Below are 12,217 nucleotides of genomic sequence, written 5' to 3' on the forward strand. Positions count from 1 at the left end.
CTTTTAGATGATCCTGCAGTGGTTGGATGCATCAGTGAGGGTGATGAGTGTTGGGCTGTGGTCGAGCAGAATCATCTGCAACTCAGCGTAGCAAAGACCAACCGATTTAGGAGGACCGGGAAACCTGTGACCCCTGTTTCAATCCAGGGGGTCGATGTGCAGGACTATAAATACCTCAGAGTACACCTGATAATAAATTGTAGTGGGTTAAAAACACCACTGCACTCTACAGGAAGGGCCAGAGTCGTCTCTGAGGTCTTCAACATCTGTCGGACAACACACAGGTGTTTCTATGAGTCTGTTGTGGACAGTGCTATCCTCTGTGCTGTTGCTTGCTGGGACAGCAGGTTGAGGGTTTCAGATGCCAACAGACATCCTGTCACTCGTACAGTTTCCTCAAATTTTTGTGAAGGACCCAATGCACACTATGCTAATATTTGTGGTCATCAATATGTATGGAAAGGATCAGGAGGTCCAACAGTGAGTGTCTACAGCCATCGGTAAAACAAGGTAGGGTGGGTGATGTTGTGGGGATGGAGCTAGACTTTAATAAGGTGGTGTCTGAGAGGCGGATGTTGTCCAAGGTCAGGACAATGCTGGACCTCCCACCCACTCATGATGAGCTGGTCAGTCACTGAGAGACTAAGATTACCCATAATGCACCACTAAAGGACACAGGAAGTCATTCCTGTCTGTGGATATCACTCTCCATCTAATGCACATCCTCTACAGTGAAAATAACAAAATTAAGTTTTACAGTTAAATGTCAGTTATATATATATTTAATCTCTGTAATATTCTGGATATTTACAATTGAGTTATTTTATAATGGAGCTAAATCATGATAGTAAATGGTAAATGGACTGGTTCTTATAGAGCGCCTTTCTAGTCTGAGCGCTTTACACAACTTGCCTCATTCACACAAGCATTTTCTTCGATGCTGTTTCTATGTAAGTGCTTTCTTGCACACTGCCAATGCACTAAAACATACCTGGATATAAAAAACACACACAGGACAGTCAGTCATGGCCTCCCCAAACCTTTGAATGTCCTTTGGGAAGCCTGGAGAACTGCTCCTGAGTACTCATAAAGGAAGCTGTCTCAGAGAGATCAGACTGTGTTGAAGAATACCGGATTCTGGCTTTTAATCTTGTCAGACCTGTACAGACTGTGTTTTAATGTACTATATTTCCTTTTACGGTATGTTTGCATGTTTCAATATATGACAGCACCATTGTCTTAACAATGGTTGGCTCAAGACTTTTGCACAGCACTGCATCTTAGAGCACACAACACCATAAGAACTAATGCTTTACCTAATATAAAGAATGACCTCACTTACCAGTAAAAGTTATGTTTGCGATGGTATAATCATCACAACGCATTAATTTAACAAAATAAAAGTGTCTGAGAGTGAAAAAAATAAAAGCCTCCTGCTTCCTTCTTCATAATATTATTATATAGTAGAAAGCATAAAGATGTGGGGTCCTTACTTTACAAAATAAAGTACCAACTGTTGTTGTGATTTGGTGCTATATAAATAAAACTGAATCAAATTGGCCACAAGAAAGAGACTGCAGCTGCATGGAGCTAAGCTCACTGTCAGCTGATTACATTTGAGCCATTTCCTAAAGGTTCACACTGAGCTTGCTATCCTCTGCCAAAAGAACAAGTAGAGTGAACACAACATGGCAGTTCAGTGTTGTCTGGAGTAATAAAATAGTAACAAACATTTATGGCGTCACCGCTCTCAGTTACCGTTCCACCTGAGGCATCCCTCGATGGATGGCAATCGCTGGAAAGTTCTGCTCCACAAGCAGCTGAGCCAGAGCTACACAACGCTGGACGGACTTCACAAAGATCACCACCTGAGCAGCACAGCGACACAATCACTCAGCTACAGTGGACATTAAGTCCTGTCGGCTTCCTGTGTGTGTCTGTTTCACTGTGTGCGCCCCTCGTCTGCACTTGGAGACAATCGATCATTAACAGCTATTTATTACTTTACTCTAAGTAGAATCAAAAAGTTTTCATGTAGAACAACACCAGGACAAAAGAGACAGAGAAACAGGACAGCACCGTCAGCCATGCTTTTTGACACTCACTAGCGCTCGACTTGTTTCTTTGTTCAGTGACAAGCTCGCAAACTGCACAAGCAGAACCTGTTGGATTAGCAGTTATGACACTGCTGTCCTGTTGGTTTCCTCCACGTTCTGTTAACTCTGCTGCTGACATGGTAACGACAGAACTCCAGTGAACTGCTGGCCCTGTTGTCAAATATACATGATTCAGGTATTAAAGTCTGTACTGGGCTGATATCTAACAAATACTGGGTGGGCGCACCCCTCACTCTGGTGGACCCTCACATACTCACATGAGCAAAGTATATTGTTTCCCTCGCTCCCTCACACTGAAGCATAGTAAGGCCTTTAAGAGGACCATTATACTTTTCTGTCTGTACACACACATACTGTACATATCTTATTAAGTATTTCTTTAACTGTAAATGTGAGGAGATGTCCTCTGGCACACAGCCTAACCCTAACCCTTCTTTCTGAGAGGTGTAGCCAATCAGAAGAAGAATAGAACCTGGTTTCAGGAAGTTGATGAGCTGAGGGGTTGCACACAAGTAGCATAAATAACATTTATTTTGATCTTTGAAATAACTAATGCTTCTCTAGCAGGATCTGCAAGTGTGTCCCACAGTAACATGCTTGTAAGACATGAACATAAAACGCAGCAATCTAATTCCCATCAACAGAAAAGCAAACAGACAAAACAAAAATGTCCACAGGGGGGTTACACTGTGGGGAAAGTATGGTGTGGGTACCTGATTGAACTCTAGTGCATCCAGGAGATCGAAGAGCTTTCTGTTTTTCTCATTATCCTTCAGCTTGACGTAGTACTGCTGCAGCCCATGCAGAGTTAGCTTGGTTTCGTCATCTACAAAGATTTCCATCGGCTGGACCGGCAGGAGTTTGAAAGGGAGGTTGGCAAGATTCAGGGAAGAGCACACAAAGAGAACACCAATCATAATACAGTGGAAGTGAAAAGGAAGCAGCGAGGAGACGGAGGGAAGGCTTTGGTATAGGTAACACACACACACAGTTGTGTTTTCATATCTCTGTGGGGACATCTTATTGACATAATGCTTTCCCTAGCCCCTTACCCTAACCATCAAAGATGAATGCCTGACCCTCAGCCTACACCTAACCATGACCTAACTGTGACCCTCACACTAAAACAAGATTTTGAGCCTCGAAAATCCCTTCAAATTTGTGGGGACGGGAACTTTGTCCCTATAAGAGCTGTTAGTCCCCACAAGTATAGTAAAACTCCACTTTTTGGTCCCCAGAAAGATAAGTAAACACACACACACACTTCTTTCTTGTGACTTGGACTCATGGAGGCTGAACATCGACTTGGACTTTGTTACCCACTGTTCCAGCAGGCGAAGGAGTAGTGGAGGTGTGGAGGGAGCGGGAAGAGGCATGGCAGATGAAAGTGAAGAGGCGTATTTACATCTTGCATGAACTTTCTGCAGACTGGACGGATCTCTTTACTCAGGGTGGCGCTGAACATCATGACCTGCTTCTCGTGGGGAGTCATACGGAAAATCTCTTGGACATCTCTGCGCATGTCTAAGGAAGAGAGCATTATTTACAGCGTATTACAAACTCATCTAGATGCAGTGACTAAAGATTCAATAATGATGACTGAAGGCCCTTTCACATATGCACGCGCTGCACTCTGGAACCCATTTGTGTCTATTGTTTGTGCCACACAATAATGATTTCCCGCTGCACCGAGCAAAGCACAGCACATGCACACTTGTGACGTATTGTTGTGCGAGGAACAGAAACGAAGAGTACTGCTGCGCTGAGTTCAACCACATGATGAAGGAGAACATTCTGTACGTATCAGAGTTTGGTGAACTGTTTGCTGCAGGTTCTGCAGACCTCAGAGAGAAGCAGTGTTGTGGAAACAACACACTCTTCACCAGCTGGGATAGTTACAAAGTTTTCTTCTTTATGAACCAGCGATACATGTTTTTATCAACATTTGAACATAATAGGACACAAACTCCTCAGAGAAACACGTTTTGAAATGACAAGCAGTGAGTGCAGCGCACGGCCGATGTAAAAGGCCCTTCAAAAGAAAACATTTTTGCTTCACTTCGTACCAAATGAATTGTCAAAAACACCAAGAAATCTATGACATCACATTTGAAACAATTAATTCCTAAAGTTTTTGTACAGTATTGAACAATCATATCACCCAACATCTAAAACTGTTGTTACACTGAGAAAAATAAACCCTAAGAGCTGCTAAGTCTACGTAGGTTCTCGGTCATCCAGGTCATAGTAATCTAAGGAGCTATTAAACACATATGTAAGACTGCTTTCTTCCATGTGTGCAACATCTCTAAAATTAGAAATATCCTGTCTCAGAGTGACGCTGAAAAACTAGTTCATGCATTTATTACTTCCAGGCTGGACGACTGTAATTCATTATTATCAGGAAGTCCTAAAAACTCACTGAAAAGCCTTCAGCTGATCCAAAATGCTGCAGCAAGAGTCCTGACAGGGACTAGAAAGAGAGAGCAGATTTCTCCTGTTTTGGCTTCCTGTTAAATCCAGAATTCAAAATCCTGCTCCTCACATACAAGGTCTTAAATAATCAGGCCCCATCTTATCTTAATGACCTTGTAGGACCATATCACCCTATTAGAGCACTTTGCTCTCGCTCTGCAGGCCTACTTGTTGTTCCTAGAGTATTTAAAAGTAGAATGGGAGGCAGAGCCTTCAGTTTTCAGGCCCCTCTTCTGTGGAACCAGCTTCCAGTTTGGATTCAGGAGACAGACACTATCTCTACTTTTAAGATTAGGCTTCAAACTTTCCTTTTTGCTAAAGCATATAGTTAGGGCTATGGCTGAGCCATATTATACCGTTCACGGTATTACCGGTACAATGTTAGGCAACGATAAGAAAATGAAATATCGCGATAGAATATGGGTAAAACGCGCATGCGCAGTTCCTTTGTTTTCATACGCACATGGCCGATTGTTGAGTGAAACGGATGAACCAGAATTGGTTTGTAAAAATGGTGCAACTTCAGTGATGTGGAACTGGTTTGGTGTTTGTCCCTCAGATACACAACAAAGCACATTTTTTTGTAGAACATGCAAGCGGGTCGTCGTTATTGCCGTATTTGTCGGACTAAGATGCTCGTAAATCTGGGAGTAATCTGGGTCCTAAACTTCGTCCGCTTCAGGTCCCAAAGTCAAACGAACACTGCTGCATCACTGAGAGTTAAAAACTGTCTAAATTCTTTCATCTTTAATAAAACGATCAGCGTTGCTGCTTTACCAGGTGTAACTATGAAGTTTAACTTCCAGGCATCCATGAAAACAGAATTTATGACATTTAACAGTTAGAAGTTAGCAGGAAGTTAGCTCGCTAGTTACCTAAGCATGATATAGCATGTTCCGACTGAGAGATTTCTGAAACATTCAAACGTACAGCTCTGCTATCACTTCCAACATATATTAAGACAGGAAACTAAACAGCAGTGACGTTTGTAGGGTTACTGAAGTTGGGCTAGCTGGTATATAATGATGTGCCACGTGATCGCTAGCGACACAGCTATGTTAGCATAACAAACACAGTGAAGCTGGAGGATGAACGCTAACACTTTTGCACTCGATAAAAGTTAACGTGAAGGTTCCTGATAGTTAGAGACAAATGCAATCGCATGGCAGGATACTGTAAACGGACCAAACTTCAGTCAGGAGAACAACTGAGATAATCCATCCACAATACGAGGTTAGTCATTAATATACTGCAACAACATGGGAATAGAGCAGCTGCCAGAGAATTCAACATTAATGAATCAATGGTACAGAAGTGGAGGAAGCAAGAAGAATGAGTTGAATAAAGTTTGATTTCTCTGACTGCTTTGTTTTGCTTAATGTGTCTTATAATCCCGTGCACCTTATGGTCTGAAAAATACACATTAGACTTTTTTTATTTGGCACACTGCAGTTTAATGTAGCAAAGCACCTCTTTTTAACTTCAGTGGATATTATACATGGTTATGCTCAGGATATGTCAGCCCATATGTCAGCAAATTTGCATTTGCACTGTTAAATTTGTATATAGCTTTAATGCACATAAAAAACAGCTGCTTGTTTAAGTGAAAATAAATGGATGGTTTTTTTGCACTAGTAAAGTTGTGGAGTTGTATTTTGTCTCGCAGTAACTATATCATCAGTTATATCGTTATCACAAATTTTCAAATATATATCGTGATAAATATTTTCGGCCATATCGCCCTGCTCTAGTTAGGGCTGGATCAGGTGACCCTGAATCCTCCCTTAGTTATGCTGCAATAGGTGTAGGCTGCTGGGGGATTCCCATGATGCACTGGGTGTTTCTTCTTCACTCACTATGTGTTAACAGACCTCTCTGCACTGAATCATCCTTGTTATTAACCTCTGTCTCTCTTCCACAGCATGTCTTTATCCTGTCTTCGTTCTCTCACCCCAACCAATCACAGCTGTCGGAGGTTTCTTCCTGTTAAAAGGGAGTTTTTCCTTCCCACTGTCGCCAAAGTGCTTGCTCATAGGAAGTCATATGATTGTTGGGTTTTTCTCTGTATTTATTATTGTAGGGTCTACCTTACAATATAAAGCACCTTGAGGCGACTGTTGTTGTCATCTCGTACTGTATATATAAAACTGAACTGAAAGCAACTGGATTTCTTTAAGTTTCTTGAAGATGTTTCACGTCTCATCCGAGAAGCTTCTTCAGTTATAAAACAAAATGGTGGAGATTCCCAGGTATTAATCCTTAGTGGAAGTTGTCCCTTAACCTCTTAAGGCCCGAACTCTTTCATGGCATGCATTTTTAATTTTTCTTTGCTATTTGGGCTGATTGGGACCCAATGGATGTAAAAACAAAGAATTCCCAGATTTTTTTTTATACCTGATTTTTGTTTCTGAGATAAATTAGATCCACATATGAGGACATTTGCTTTACATTTGGATAGAACAGTGGCAGTATAACGTCCTCGTAAGTGGATATCGGGCCCTTGTAGAACAAAATTTTGTATTTTGGTCTAGACAACCCAAAATGTGATGTCCACATATGTGGACGTCAGGTCCTAGGAGGTTAAGAAGGTTGTTGACCCACTATTGATCATGTCCCTCACCACACGTGCCATGGTGAGAAAAAAGGCGTGGATTATTATCGTCAGAGTTTTGATGCATGCTCAATCATCCAGGTAAGTAAATCCCAAAGGTTGATTCCGTTCACCTGGACGTTTTGTGGGAGAAACGTTTCGTTACTCGTCCAAGTGACTTCTTCGGTCTCAGCTGACTGCAGGTTTCCAACCTTATAAACAGTACATTTACACAATGAGGGAAACTATTGGTGGGTGAACAATGGGCTGGGAGGTAATGACCATTAATCAAAGACCACTGATCAATGGCCATGAGTACCATTCACAGAGAGTTGGGGAATGGCTGCAATCACAGCATTGTAAGATGGTGACAGATGCACCCTTAGGCCCCTCCTCCATTCAGAGATGGTCTTTCCCTTTTCACGTAAATGGCCTCCTTGACTCCGCCCTCAAACCAGCGTTCCTCCCTGTCCAGGATGTTACATCCTCATCATTGAAACAGTGTCCACTGGCCTGTAGGTGTGCATAGACTGCAGAGTCCTGGCTTGACGAGGTGGCTCTGCTGTGTTGTAGCCAGAGGTTGTTTGGTTTCCCCGATGTATAAATCCTGGCAGTCCTCCTGCACTTAACAGCGTACACTATGTTACTCTGTTTGTGTCGGGGGACACGATCCTTGGGGTGGACCAATTTTTGGCGCAGCGTGTTTTGAGGTTTAAAAGCCACAGAGACCCGGTGTTTAGAAAAAATGCGTCTCAGCTGCTCCGATACTCCTGACACGTACGGGATCACTACAGGTTTTCTCTTGGGCAGCGGTTGTCCTTCTCTCCTGGATCAGCTGGAGCTTTCTTTAGGAGCCAAAAGTCCAGCTGGGATAACCACACTTACTCAGGGCCTTCTTGATGTTCTTCTGCCTCCCTGGCTGCTGTGTCTGTGGGGATGGTGTTCGCTCTGTGTTGTAGCGTCCTGATGACGCCCAGTTTGTGCTCCAAATCACAGACGCCTCATTAAATTTTATTAGGGAAAGACTGATAGCCCTCAGTGTTTTATTAGATACCCTAGTGGTATCAATTTCACACCCCTATGTCGCTATGTCCTTGAGTTATCACTTCACAAATTTGCGTGTCCAGGCCGCCTGCCTCGCAGGGTTACGACAATAAAAGTAGCAGTTGTCATCAAAATAAAAGCAACAAAGTCATGCTGCATTTGTTTAGCTGCCCCCTCTGCCTCTACAAAGGTGGGAAGACGCTGGTGCCATGATCTTTCACAATCCTCCAAATTTATCTTTAACTGAGAAATTTGTTTCTTACGCTTTATTCTGTTTGTTGTCACACAAGCACAGCAGAGAAATCCACTGTGTACATTTAGATTTAGCTAGATATATGTCAGGGGTGCTCAATACGTCGATCGCGATCGACCAGTCGATCGCAAAGGTAGTATTGGTAGATCGCATGGCATTAAAAAAATAGATGCCAGCCTATCATCCATCCCGTCACTTGATTGATACAGGGAAGCCAGTCAGATGACATCAGATTTTTTCTGACGCTTAGGTCGCTGCGCATGCGCAAACAGCGGCGCGAAGTGTAGTAAAACTGACAAGCTAGTCAGCGAGTTAACTCCAATTTTTAGCTCTCGGTTTTTTCTCTTAAACCTGGCCGTCAGCAGCTACTGTCCGGACTATGCATCCCTGGCTGATTCAATTCAGTGCAAGTCATCAGAGTAAACTCAGGTAACGACAAAAAATTTACATAGTTAATTGTGTTGTGAAATATTGGATATTGCGGTTATGCATGTATATACATTGTAGATATAAAGAATCCTCAATATATTTATAAATAAGTATATGTTTTGGATTTTTGTAGTGGGTAGATCATTTTGACTTGGTCATTTTATAAGTAGCTCACATGCGGAAAAAGTGTGAGCACCCCTGATATATGTCATGTATACGTTACTGTTTATTCTCACTGTTTATTCTCACACCAATCACACCCGCAGTACAATAACTTCTACCACCAGCACCTTGGCCTCGAGTTGTCAGCTGTCAAACACTTTATTATCCTGGGAAAAGAAAAGATGGATACCTCATGATCCTTATAAAAATCACACATTACAGGAAAACCACAGACTCATATTTACTGCTGCAAGCTCCCCAAGGGAGGCAGGAAACCTTCACACAATATGAAAGGAAACTGGACTCCATACATAAAAACCACAAAGCTACCACAGTGAGACCACAAAGCTAATGAGACAGAGGTTGGTTTGAATGTTATCTTATCCTCTTCTTTGTTTCTTGGTTTTAAACACTGGCACATATTTGGATCTGATTTTGCTTTAAAAAGTGGGTTGTGCCACTTACCAAGCTGCTCGAGCATCTTGTCACACTCATCCAGGATGAAATGTTTGATGTGACGCAAATTGAGCGTCTTGCTGCGCGTCAGTGCCAGGATTCTGCCTGGTGTTCCCACCACAATATGAGGAGAGTTTTTCTTCAGCTCCTCTTCATCCTTCTTTATAGACAGCCCTCCAAAGAACACTGCCACCTGCAGGAAAACAAGCATACATCATACTGTTTGAGCTGGGAGAAACTGATGTATGAGTTCAAGCTGCTTTACCTTAACAGTGGGCATGTACTTTGAAAATCTCTCATATTCCTTGCTGATCTGAAACGCCAGCTCTCTGGTATGGCACATCACCAGGACAGAGACCTGCACATAAAAATGGCAAAGATTAAGATATAGTATCAACTTAATTCACTATGGGATGTATTTACTGCACTATGGTCCTTGAAAACACGATGCATCTGTAAATCTGAATGTACACTGTTCTTTTTTCCCTGCACACTACTGCAAGTCTTTCGTTCAAACTCAAACAGCCCACAACTCTTTACCAAGCGTTCTGCCAAGTGGATGGTAATAATTAAGAGTGACTCAAACATTTTTTCTCTCATCTGGATGTTAGCAGTTGGTCAGTCAAGAGTTGTGAAAAGCCCTAATCACAACATCATGGAGTCAACTGACTCTGTGACTGCCAGGTAAAAGTCGGCATTTTACACAAAAGACACAACGCAATATCCTGAGTTTGCTTTCAGATTTGTTTTTGAGCCTGTTTATCTAGATATGAAGGCTCCACAAGTACAGAACAAATGTGCTCATTAGCTAAAAATCAGCTGTAAGTAGAATCTAAAATGAAAATAAATGCAGAAAAGCAATTAAATGACAGTTGTTACAATATAATAAAACACCTTTTAGCTCTGTCCTGGCTGCTACACCTCACCTGACCGGTGATGGGCTCTAGCTGCTGCAGGGTGGCAAGAACAAACACTGCTGTCTTCCCCATCCCAGACTTGGCCTGACAGAGCACATCCATACCCAGGATTGCCTGAGGGATGCATTCATGCTGAACTGGAAGGAGAACACATGAGCAGGAGAATTTCAGCTCATTCAGGATGCAGCAACCAGAAACCAGTACTCAAGCCATTTCTTTCACTCCCAGTTCAATGCAAAGTTACCTTTAAAATCCTTTAATTATTTCACAAAACTCTCTGTGGTTTGCCCTCCAGTATACTTTCTCAGGGTCTTTCAGAGTCAGAACTCTCAGGTCATCACATGCACATCTCTGAACTGTTCCCAGACTTAGGTCTACGGGTGCTTTCAGCATCTGTGGTCCTGTTCTTTGGAGCAAGCTGCCTGCTGACCTGAGGTAGGTTACAGTGGTTTGCGAAAGTATTGGGCCCCCTTGAACTTTCCCACATTTTGTCACATTACAGCCACAAACATGAATCAATGTTATTGGACTTCCAGGTGAAAGACCAACACAAAGTGGTGCACACGTGAGAAGTGGAACGAAAATCAGACATGATTCCAAACATTTGTTACAAATAAATAACTGCAAAGTGGGGTGTGCGTAATTATTCAGCCCCTGAGTCGATACAATAAATAAATAAATACTAAATACTAAATACTAAATACTTTGTAGAACCACCTTTTGCTGCAGTTCCAGCTGCCAGTCTTTTAGGGTCTGTCTCTACCAGCTTTGCACATCTACAGACTGAAATCTTTGCCCATTCTTCTTTGCAAAACAGCTCCAGCTCAGTCAGATTAGCTGGGCAGCGTTAGTGAACAGCAGTTTTCAGATCTTGCCACAGATTCTGGATTGGATTTAGATCTGGACTTTGACTGGGCCAGTCTAACACATGGATATGTTTTGTTTTAAACCATCCCATTGTTGCCCTGGCTTTATGTTCAGGGTCGTTGTCCTGCTGGAAGGTGAACCTCCGCCCCAGTCTCAAGTCTTTTGCAGACTCCAAGAGGTTTTCTTCTAAGACTGTCCTGTATTTGGCTCCATCCATCTTCCCACCAACTCTGACCAGCTTCCCTGTCCCTGCTGAAGAGAAGCCCCCCAGAGCATGATGCTGCCACCACCATATCTGACAGTGGGGATGGTGTGTTCAGAGTGATGTGCAGTGTTAGTTTTCACACACAGCGTTTTGCATTTTGGTCTCATCTGACCAGAGCAGCTTCTTCCACATGTTTGCTGTGTCCCCACATGGCTTGTGGCAAACTGCAAACGGGACTTCTTATGGTTTTCTGTTAACAGTGGCTTTCTTCTTGCCACTCTTCCATGAAGGCCAACTTTGTGCAGTGCACCACTAATAGTTGTCCTGTGGACAGATTCCCCCACCTGAGCTGTAGATCTCTGCAGCTCGTCCAGAGTCACCATGGGCCTCTTGGCTGCGTTTCTGATCAGCGCTCTCCTTGTTCGGCCTGTGAGTTTAGGTGGACGGCCTTGTCTTGGTAGGTTTACAGTTGTGCCGTACTCCTTCCATTTCTGAATGATGGCTTGAACAGTGCTCCGTGGGATGTTCAAGGCTTGGGAAATCTTTTTGTAGCCTAAGCCTGCTTTAAATTTCTCAATAACTTTATCCCTGACCTGTCTGGTGTCTAAATCCAATCGAGAATCTGTGGCAAGATCTGAAAACTGCTGTTCACAAACGCTGTCCAGCTAATCTGGCTGAGCTGGAGCTGTTTCAAAGAAGAAT

General features: G+C 42.8%; 1 protein-coding gene across 1 annotated transcript in view; it reads right to left on the reverse strand.

Annotated features, from left to right (window-relative positions):
• ddx39b (DEAD (Asp-Glu-Ala-Asp) box polypeptide 39B) overlaps window positions 1–12,217 on the reverse strand; it is a 31,195-nt gene that overhangs the window by 1,589 nt on the left and 17,389 nt on the right. Inside the window, exons 3-8 of the mRNA XM_085377180.1 lie at window positions 10,453–10,580; window positions 9,792–9,884; window positions 9,536–9,719; window positions 3,523–3,641; window positions 2,831–2,962; window positions 1,759–1,868 (exon numbers count right to left, since the gene is read on the reverse strand). Coding sequence (XP_085233306.1) covers window positions 1,759–1,868; window positions 2,831–2,962; window positions 3,523–3,641; window positions 9,536–9,719; window positions 9,792–9,884; window positions 10,453–10,580 — 766 coding nt within the window. The remainder of the gene's footprint in view (window positions 1–1,758; window positions 1,869–2,830; window positions 2,963–3,522; window positions 3,642–9,535; window positions 9,720–9,791; window positions 9,885–10,452; window positions 10,581–12,217) is intronic.

The sequence above is a fragment of the Diplotaxodon limnothrissa genome, linkage group LG18 (genome assembly GCF_057381915.1).
Source record: "Diplotaxodon limnothrissa isolate DT_005_m linkage group LG18, D_limnothrissa_male_GT1.1, whole genome shotgun sequence".
NCBI lineage: Eukaryota > Metazoa > Chordata > Actinopteri > Cichliformes > Cichlidae > Diplotaxodon > Diplotaxodon limnothrissa.